Source organism: Martes martes, assembly GCF_963455335.1.
Source record: "Martes martes genome assembly, chromosome: 8".
In the NCBI taxonomy this organism is placed as follows: Eukaryota; Metazoa; Chordata; class Mammalia; order Carnivora; family Mustelidae; genus Martes; species Martes martes.
In genome coordinates this window covers 47,149,483-47,160,515 of record NC_137895.1, presented here as the reverse complement: position 1 = coordinate 47,160,515, position 11,033 = coordinate 47,149,483, and the positions used below count along the sequence as shown (strand labels likewise).

General features: G+C 41.9%; 1 protein-coding gene across 3 annotated transcripts in view; it reads left to right on the top strand.

Moving 5' to 3' along the window:
- The first annotated feature begins 6,051 nt into the window (after nt 1–6,051).
- The window catches only part of RAB3IP (RAB3A interacting protein), a 44,369-nt gene continuing 39,387 nt past the window's right edge, over nt 6,052–11,033 (top strand). Inside the window, exon 1 of one of the 3 annotated variants that reach the window (XM_080810540.1) lies at nt 6,052–6,256. Coding sequence is in view for 1 of the 3 variants with exons in the window: in XM_080810539.1 (XP_080666665.1) it covers nt 7,082–7,092 (11 nt within the window). In the remaining 2 variants the exon portion in view is untranslated. Of the gene's footprint in view, nt 6,257–6,581; nt 7,093–8,491; nt 8,527–11,033 lie in introns of those variants that run through there. The other 2 variants (XM_080810539.1, XM_080810541.1) reach the window with 2 other exon arrangements.

The following is an 11,033-nucleotide window of genomic DNA, read 5'->3' as shown; positions in this document are numbered from 1 at the left end:
TGGATTTAATGATCATGGTCAGTTGTTTTTTTGTGTGTGTTTTTTGTTTTGTTTTGTTTTTGTGGTTCTAAATTCATCTCTTGTTTGGCTGAAGCTGATTTTCTACTCTTGTCCTACAAAAGGGCTCATGATAGCCATATTGTTTGCATGTTCAAAAATGTTGTACATTACATTTGTATTCTAATAAGCTTCTCTGGGGTGCCCAGGTTTCTCAGTCGGTTAAGTGTCCAACTCTTGATTTTGACTATATGTTTGGTTAAAATTTTCTTTTGCTTAATGGCAAGGTTTTTTTTTATTTTATTTATTTTTTAAAATATTATTTATATGAGAGAGAGAGAGTAAGAGAGAGCATTAAAGGGTGGAGGGTCAGAGAAGAAAGCAGACTCAGACTCCCTACTAAGTGGGAAATCTGATGTGGGACTCAGTCCTGTGACTCTGGGATCTTGACCTGAGCTAAACGAAGTCGCTTAATCAACTGAGCCACCCAGGAGCCCAATGGCAAGGTTTTTAAATGAAAATTTTAATTTGGCATTTTTTCCCTGTTCCCTCCTTTTTTTCTTATGGTATCTTTGCATCCCTGTTCCCTTTTGATTGATTACTCATCTTTGAAGAAGAGGATTTCCAAGTTTTCTAAGATACGCTACGTGAAGCACATTTGTGCTGAGGAGTGGCCTGGACCATGTTCCAGCCTAACAGAAAACCTTATGGTACAAAGGTTGTACATGACTATCCTTTAAATTCTCCTTCTAAGACCTGGCAGTTGCAGGACTGCTCAACTGCACCTTTTCCATCTTGCCTCACCAACAGAAAGCTTCCCGCATATACGGTATGTTTGAACATTCGTCTTTCAACTGTGCCTTACCTCCTGCTCTTTTATAATAAATCAGGTTGACTGGAGGCACTGCTGCCAACCCATATACTTGATCCCCTTGTTTCAAATGCAAGATTGTTGGTTTTGACCCTAAGGTAAGTCACTTACTTGTGTGAAAGTGTGCTTTGTTAATGTTTTCTGATGACTTATAGCCATAGACATTTTACCTGATTGGTTAAGTCTCGGTCAAATGCTCACCCTTAAAGAGGCAGAATTCAGTTCTACTTGAATCATATGGACTAAATATGGTGAAAGGGTACTTTTCCAAATAAAATCACTATGCTGATTTCAAAAAGGTATAATGGATGTTGAACATGAAAAAGAAAGAGAGAGGGAGGGAGAAAGAAGATATTTAATCACTTGTTGCATTAAACAGATTCATCCTTTGAAATGTTTCCTCTTTTCTGTATTTATTACAGTGTAGGCACTCATTATCTCATAGTAGCTTCCTATCTAATCTTGCCTCCCATTCCCCCTTGAGTACATTCTAGGCATTGCCACCAAATTACTCTTCTTAAACAACTGTTTTCTTTTCTTTTCTTTTTTAAAGATTTTATTTATTTATTTGACAGACAGATCACAAGTAGGCATAGAGGCAGGCAGAGAGAGAAGGGAGGAAGCAGGCTCCTTGCTGAGCAGAGAGCCTGATGCGGGGCTCGATCCCAGGACCCTGAGATCATGATCTGAGCTGAAGGCAGTGGCTTAACCCACTGAGCCACCCAGGCGCCCCTCTTTTCTTTTCTTTTTTAAAAATATTTTATTTATTTATTTGACCCAGAGAGAGAGATCACAAGCAGGCAGGCAGAGAGGGGAAGCAGGCTCCCTGCTGAGCAGAAAGCCCGATGTGGGGCTCAATCCCAGGACCCTGAGATCATGACCTGAGCCGAAGGCAGAGGCTCAACCCTCTGAGCCACCCAGTTGCCCCTAAACCACTGTTTTCATTTCACCCTTCAACCCAAAATCTTTTAGGAACTCTCTTCTGACTCCCAGATGCCACATTCCTCAGTTTGGTGTTTATAATCTCCCAGGGTCTGGCTGTCGCATATCTTCGCATATCTTTCCAGGCACTATCTACCTGTTCTTGTCCTATGTGCCACTAATCTGCAGGGCTCCCCATCACTGAACCCATTGTGTATTTTCGTTATAATGCCTTTGCTCTATTTGTACATTCTATCCCATCACCACTTCTCCCCTCCTATGTCTGATCTCAGATGGTGAGCCAGAGACTGCTAGTTATCTCTAACATCTGTTCTATTTTCTTTAGTATTAGAACTACTGATTTGTAGCTGAGTACATGGCTTCTCAATAGAAATGACATGTTTCAATGCTACTTTTAGTTAAGTTCTGACCAATAAGGGGTAAATGTAGTGATGTATACAAGTTCTGCAGATTTTTTTTTTAAGATTTATTCATTTATTTTAGAGAGTCAGAGAGAAAGAGTGAGTGGGGGGGAAGCTACTGTTATTTTGAGTTTTTAACTGGTACAGAAACCAACCCCTCCATTAAAATACATTGTTCAGGATAATTTTCTGGTGGCCAATGATAGCAATCCATTAAAAATCTAAGCCAAATGGGAGGATTCTTTTAAGAATACAAGGATTTGTCATAGAACCTATGGGTAGGAATGAAGGAAGCTTCAGGAATATATAGGAACCTGGGACTATGGGAAAGCCTTGAAGTCCTCTCATGGTGTCTCACCTCTCCTTCTCTTCTCTCTTATTGTAGATTATTTATGTACCTGGAAGAGAGAAGCAGTAAATAAGAATGTGTTTAATAGATGACAATTTAGGTGTCTGTGAGATAATATGGATCTGAAGCCAATTACCAAACTTTTCCTTTATGTAGTTTGTTAAAGTGACTCTTTGAAGAGAAACATACTCTTTAGCGTCTAAGCTCTTGCGTTAACCTTTTTCTCTCAGCCTTCGAATTTTTTGTGGTTTCCAATATCAGAAAAGGGGCCTGAGATGCAGAGTTGTCCATAACTGATCTAATAAAAGACACTTCAGAGCAGTTCTGTTTTTGTACAGGAGTTGCAAAAGGAAAATTTTATGGGAATACAAACACTGGCTCAGAAATAATTATTTTGCTAGACAAGGAAATGATAGATATTTTTTGGTTTATTTTTCCCTGTAACCAGCTCCCCCCCCCTTCTTCTTCTTCTTCTTCTTTTTTTTTTTTTTTTTTGCATTGTTATTATTTACTGTCTGGGTTCCTGCTTTTACCAAGTTTTTTGCCCTTGAGGGGCATTCATGTCAGCTTATCAAAATATTTTATAAGATATTTTATATATTTTACCTAGCATTTTGAGTTGCTTTTGGTGGGACAATCAGCCACTCATTAGTCTGTCATACTACTGGACATGAAGTCTAGTATGCTTTTTAGAGTTTTAACTTCATTTTTTTGCTAGATATACCCCGTATTCTGAAGACCTAGACCCTAACTTTGGTAGCCCAATTTCCCTATCTGTAAAGAGGAAGACTTACTACCCTTCTAGGTATGTCCAATTGTTCTCTGTAAAAGACTCATGAGATAATTAGTGTGAAGTCAGTTTGAAACCGCAAAGTACCCTGTAAGTTTTCTGGACTTTATAAACAAAAGAGGCAAACAAACAAAAAATCATAACTAAGGATAAAAACCATACAATGACTTGTTCAATTTAAAATTTCTAGATATTTGCAATCATCTTATTCATTTTCTGGCATCAGGTATGGATGGGAAAGTCTTAAGTTTTCTTTTAAAAATACAATATTATTTACATGTTGTATTTGACACTAATTGTATAAGTTACATTTTAATGAAAGAGAAAGAAGACACATTTAAGCATACCACAAAATCTGTCATCACGTTTTTAAAGTTTGTGAAGGGGGTGTCCCTTTCAAATATGGGTGAGCAGTCTAACCTAAGATGCTTACAACACTTTATATACTTTGCAGGCTGAGATTCTGAGTGTCTCATACTTCGTAATGTATTTTGGTCTCTGTGCTGCAAGGACAATGAAATGTTATTATAGGTAACTACTCATATCACTCTTCTCATTCTCAAACTGTGCTCAGAGGTTAAGAATGTGAGAGGAAACACCTTTAAGTACACCTTTAAGAGCCTCTTGGATGCTAGGTGATTTGCAAATGGACCAGCCTGAGACTCAGGCACAAGGTTACTGTTTACTATTTCCTGTAGACGTTCCATGTCTTAACTCCTACATTGAACATATCATAGGGCCTGTCCTCTAAACATTTATTTTTTTAAAAGATTTTATTTATTTCACAGAGAGAGAGCACAAGCAGGGGATGTGGCAGGCAGAGGGAGAGGGAGAAGCAGGCTCCCTGCTGAGCAGAGAGCCAAATGTGGGGTTTGATCCCAGGACCCCGGGATCACGACCTGAGCCAAAGGCAGATGCTTCACCGACTGAGCCACCCAGGTGCCAGTCTTCTAAACATTTATACCAAGACAGTACATTTGCATGTATGTCATTTACTTATCTGCATATATTGAGCCAGTCCTACTACATGTGAGGTCTTATGCTTCTTCTCCAGAAGCTCATAGTTATTAGGAAAAGAGACAAAACTACAATTATCATTCTATATGATAAGTGCTAGAAAGAGACAAGGTCCTATGGGAGCACAGTCAAGAGCAACTAACCCATATTGCGGTGGGATAGGGTTGGGTGGCAAGCAACAGTGAAGGGTTCACAACAGAACTGATGCTTAGTCTGAATAATGAAGGATAAGCAAGAATTAGGTAAAGGAAAAGGAGGAGGGTCAGGACTTAAGAAAAAGGAGTAGCATATGTGAACATGACATGTATGAGAGAGTATGACAAGACTGGAGAACCCAAGTAGTTTGCTGTATGCTGAATGTATTTATTCCACCTAGTTACTGTTATGCCTGTCTCCCTTGCTATGTTCCAGTTCTTGGGGTGGGATTGTGTGTAATGGTTTCTTTGTTCCCATGTAAGCACAGAGATGGAGCACAGTAAATGATGACTAATGGTATTCATTCAGGACATGACACGAGTGACAGGAGGTAAGGGAGAATAGTTAGGAGTCCATTAATGGAGGAAGGTTATTATCTAGTGACAGTGAATAGGAAATGGAATAGATTGAAGAATTACTTGGGAATTAGAATGGATAAGACTTGCTCTATTGGCAATGGGGTATGAAAGAGTAAATAATGACTTTCCAGGTTTCTGTTTGGATTATGGGTGAACAATAACAGTAATGTTATTAATAATAACAGCTGATATTCATTAGGCAGTCTGCATCAGGTAGTACACTGTTTTACATGTATTAGACCATTTAATCTCTCAATGACTCAGTAAGGTAGATATGCTTATTATCCCTACTTACCTTTGAGAAAATTGGGAAAATTAGAGGTCTACTTGCCCCAAATCACCCAGCTAGGGATAGTGATTTCAATCCCAGGAATTCTGATTCCTGTAGTCATACACAAAATGTACTCTTCTTCACTGCCTCTAACAAATGTGATCAATATTTAGAATGATGGTCCTACTCAATGTTTGTCACATAAATTGCATGTCTTTTACTAAACACAGAGACACATACAGTGATCGCCTCTTTTTGATCCGATTTTGGGACCTCGATTCTGTATTTTTCACTTTTCCTACCTGGAGAATCTAAAGTGGGATGGACGTCTGATAAAAAAAAGTTAACACAAAAGATGAGAGAAGGTGGGTACAGAAAGGACATTCTCGAATGCTCAAGCCGCTGCTGAAATGATGGAATCTGGTTCTATCAGGCTTCCTCTGCCCCCCATTCCCAGCCGCGCGCACACGCGCGCATACACACACACACACGCATACACACACACACACACACACACGTTGTAAACTAAATATGGACGCCAAGTTTCAGGTTGGTTCTAGCAGTCCTCAACTCACATCGAAGGTTCATTTTCCGACTCCTGGACAGTCCAACACGAAGTTAACTCGAGGCCGCCTGTAGAGCCCAGGGAAACACCTTCCCGCAAGGCGAGCGCTCGTTTCCAGGGCAACGGCCCGCGGAAGCACCTGGGGCACGCGCCCCGGCACCTGCGAAGAGTCTCGCCTGACGCCAGGGGGCGCGGGAGCGCGTCGACTCCTCCCACCCCACGCCGGCCCCACGCCAGCCCCACGCCAGCCCCACCCCCGCCCCGCCCCCGGCCCCGCCTTCTCTCCATCGGGCCGGGCAGCTCTTGGCTCCCGGCCGCGCTGCCAGCGCAGGCGCAGTCCCGCGCTCCCTCGGTGGCTCCCAGCGCAGTGCGCCCACCGCGACTGAGTGTAGCGGCGTCGGCCGGCCGTCCTCTTCCTCTTCTCCCTGCTTTAGGGCGCGCTCCGTACAGCGCTGAGAGCGCCCCTGAGCGCGGACAGTGACCGCGGTGATTTCGTCAGGTGAGTGCAGCCGCGGGAGGGAGAGGCCCCAGGCGCGGAGCACCGCCCCCCTCGGCGCCCGCGCGCCCGCCTCCCTCCCGCGAGCCGGCCTGGAGGGGCAGCCGTGGCAGGTGCAGGTGCCGGCGCAGCGCGCTGGGACCCGGCCCAGCAGCCCCCAGCCGGGCAAGCGCGCTCTCCCGGCTCGGCACGCGGGCTTTAGGACCCCCGGCGGGAGGGCTGCGCGCCTCGGGGTGTCTGGGGCCGCTGGGGCGTCGGGCGGCGGCGGCGGCTCCTCCCCCGCCCCCCGGACGCGGGCGCGTTACTCATTAACTGCGCGGTCCCGAGCGCCCGCGGCTGTGAACCTGAATCCCGGTTACCTGTCGGCGGGGCGCGCGCGGCTGGCTGCTGGGGGCCCGCGGCCGCGGGGTGGGGGGGGGTGGTTGTAAGAGAGTTCCCGAACAAGTGTGGAGCCCGGCGCTGCGCGGGACCTGGAGTGGGGCGAAGCAGTAGACTTGGACCCGGAGTCTTAGTAAAGGACGAGCGAGGCTCCGGGCCGAGACGTAGAGGTCACCCTCGGCAGGTTTCGGCGAAACTTGGGGGGCCAGAGCAAGCGCCGGGAGTCGCGCCTTAGGCGGCAGCGCATTTCGACCTGACTTTTGTTTCGGGGAATTGAGACGAAATGCACCGACGTAATTGTAATTACACTGCCCTTCCAGCGTTGACAACTCTCTGCGACTGCCCGGGGACCAGCCAGCTCTAATGGACTCTAGAAGTGATGATGTTAGGTGGAATCTGCAGCACGTGAAGAGCTGCCAGTTGTTATGGGATTAAGAAAACAAATCTGTAATGGCTAAAGGGTAAGGTCTGGAAAATTAAGAATGCTGAGTTAATACTGATCCCTGAGAAGCAATTTAGTTTTGTCGAAATACAGCATATTCCGAGGCTACCTGTTCCACACTCCTGTGTTTCCCCCTCCAACTCCTTTCAGTGTGGGGAAAAAAGCCGTGTAATCTTTTGCCGTGGAATGATTACATAATTGGAGAAGACCGATAAGCGGATTAAAACAAAACTGTTCTATTGTAAATCGATTGAAAGACCCAGTTCTGTTCATTATCCTCATTATTTTGTTCCTTATTATTTTCACGGTTTCTTTAAAACGGTGAATGACAAATCAAGGAGAAAAGAGGCAGAATAGATTTGTAGACCGATCACAGTAAATATTTGATACTGTTAAATATTCCACCAGTTTTATGGGGCCTTGTTCTGTTAATATTTGTTATTTATTTACTAGTCCTGCACATTTTGATGGAACTTTTCATGTTTGGACAGACACTGAATCCCAACTGTGGTATATGTGATCTAATCCTAAAACCCTTGTGGAATTTAAAGAAGTTAAACAGTTCTACAATTTTACTACAATAGTGTATTTCTTACACTATATATAAATATGTATATAATATATATATTTATACACACCCATATATATGTAATATATTAGTCTGTACATTTAATAACCAAAGTGGATACTTTAATATAACTCCTCCTTATGTGTTTGGCAAACAATTCAGCTGTGGTATTGAATACCTCACACCTTTTCCTAGGATGGATGGTTGCTGTTTGGCCACTTGTGGATTTTCCAATTAGACACACTTTTACTTTTTGAATTGTATAGTTATGCATATGCTTCCTTTAATATTTTTTCCTTGAATTTTCTCTAAACCCTCAATTCCCCACAACACATACACAGACATTCCACAAATAATTTTTACAGTGGAAGGTTTCTTAGAAATCTAGGTCCGTCCCCATCAATTCTTTATATGGTGGAGCAAAAACTTGGAGGTGACAGTTTGCATATATTATTGTAGTTAGTGCACCTTTTATTTTCTTTCCTGAGCAGGACTGACTGAACCAATTAGTTACCTAGCAATATGAAAAATTATTAATCGGTTTTAAAGTTTTAGCTCTGTTACTTACTGTGCGTGTGACCTTGAGTAAATCGTTGAACCTCTCAGAGCTTATTTTCTCCATTTGTAAGTGGATAGAGTATTAGGTCAAACCATTTGACTGCCACTTTTCGACTGCTTTTAACGTGGTTCAAACTAATATGAAAATCATAATGGCGGGATGAGAATTAAATGAGATACTCTGTTGGGGGAAAGGAACAAATACTAGCTTGGTAACTGGTCTATACTTTATTGCTCCAGGTACGTTGACTCTTTTGGTCCTCAGGACTTGCTGGGATATAAGCGGTATTACCACATCTACAGATCAGGAAATTGAGATTCAGAGAGGTAAAATACCTTGCCTCTGGTTACTTAGTTGTCCGTGGTCATATAGATGATTAATGGCAGAGCCAAGCCAGGATTGAAAACTGAGTTGGCTGCCCAAAATGGAACTCCTCACATGCTTGCTTCCTCCATTCCTTTCTACATCTTCTGTGGAAGAACATTGTAATTAAAAGATGACTGCAGAAGAAAGGTGTTATTGTCATTTGTATTTCTGGGTAAAAAGTATCCAGGTTTTCTGGTGACGGTGATACCACTACTGCTACTCCTACTTTTGAGCTTATAGCTTACCACGTGGCAGGTTCTGCTCTAAGCACTATCCCAAGTCGTTTACTCTGACAGTGACTTAGGAGTTAGCTAATGCTTTATCCCATTTTATAGTTGAGAAGATTAAGACACTGAAAGGTTATGTAGCTTGCTTTAAGATCGCACAGCAAATTAAGCAACATGACTAGATTAGAAAAGTCAGGCAGTTTGTTTTTAATGTCCGTGCTCTTCGCCACTACACTCTACTGCTTCGTGTGTAGGTTGTAATGCCGAATTGTTTTTAATTAAGCTTTTATGAGATACTTAATATAATAAGTAATTTTTTATGTGTCACCAGAGATTTTCAAATCAAATATTCATTGAGCATCTACTCTGCAAGTCACAATGGGGGGTGGTTGAAGGAAAGTATTCATGGAGTCTGGAAGGCAGGCCTTATAATCATTCCCGTATCTTTTATAAGGTTCTCAAAATTTATTTATTTTTTATATTTATTTATTTATTTTTAAAGATTTTATTTATTTATTTGACAGAGAGAGATCACAAGTAGGCAGAGAGGCAGGAAGAGATGGGGGGTAAGCAGGCTCCTTGCTGAGCAGAGAGCCCGATGCGGGGCTTGATCCCAGGACCCTGAGATCATGACCTGAGCTGAAGGCAGAGGCTTAACCTACTGAGCCACGTAGGCGCCCCAAGGTTCTCAAAATTTAGAATATATATGTCACATATGTGTTGTAGTTTTAATGCATGCCAAATAAGACAAAGCGTTTAGAATAGCTGGAGAGTGGGGAGGAAGGCTGAGTTGTAGGTAGAGATACTGCGTGTTGAGGAAATGAGGGAAAACTTCCAGGATATTCTGAGGGAGTACGCTTTTTCAAGTGTAAAGCTTTGTCTTAGAATTTTGGTTAAGGTGTAGTTCATTAAAGGACAGTAAGTTGTTACTAAATTAATTACTTAAACACACTTGGGTATTTTAAAAATAAAATATCTAAGCTTTTGAAAACTCCTTGCTAGCTAATTCCTCCCTTTCTCTACTGTTCTCCCTAGCTTTGCCAGCTAGTAGTTGTGTGCGTGTGTGTGTGTGTGTGTGTGTGTGCGTGTGCATGTGTGTTTTCTTTTTTATGCTTCCAGAGTACTGAGTACATGCCTCTCTTTTGGTATTCATTAGTTTTGGTATTCATATTGCCTTGTAAATCTTCACAGTGTGTTCTCTTCCTCTAATGTACACGTGCTTTGAAGGCAGGGCATAAGTCATCCTACCCCCCATTTTATAACTTTAGCACTGGGCCTGGAACTCATAGGTACTGGGCTGTGTAGTGATGGGTGTCAGTGGAAGAATATTACGATATATTGAAATTGATCTAGCAGCAGTAATGGAAATGTGTTCTGAGTAAGAGCTGTGGGGACTAAGGAAAGAAAGGGAAGGATATACTTCCAGCAGCATTAACTTGCTATCTTTGTTTTTCCCTTCTGCTTTCCCTTTCAACTTACAACTAAATGAGGTGGTTTCATAAGCTTAAATTCTACCTAGTCATGGTTAGAAAAAAGTGAAAAAGTAATCTTGATTTATCTTAGAATATTGGCAACAGAAAATGAGATAGCTGTAGCCATTAGCTGAGATTACTTAGAGGAAGAGAATGGAAAATTTTGAAGTTGTTCAAGTTTGTGGGGATTTGTTTCTTCTTGTTAAGAACAGGGTTGTAAACATAATTATAATGGAAGTTGATAGAATTCTACGTATATGGATTGACAATCTGGTATAAAGAAACTATGCAGGAATGAGATTACCTTAGAAGCTTAAAAGAACATATAGATGATAGCTTAGAATTAATTAAATAAGTGAATTGTAATATGATGGGTTTGGATAATATTATTAAGTATTTGTTGGGAGCGCCTAGGTTGACAGATCAAGATCAGATATAAAAAAATCATCCAAAATAAGTTCAAAAAAACAATAAGTCAAAGTGTATTAATTTCCTTTTAAGAAGAGAATTGTATTTGAACTCTATACCCCAGGGGAAAAAAAAAAACCTGTTTTCCCTTTTATGTCAGATAAATAAGGATCCCTTCTGGTTATAAAACCCCTTAGATTTTCACTATTGTGTATTCCTTAGATTTTTACAGATAGCACACGTTTGTATTGTGCTTTGCAATCTATGCAACATTTTTACATTGACTGGTAAGCCATTTGATTTTGTCAGATACAGGCATGGGGGCTCATACCACCCATTATAGACGCTGAAACTGAGGTC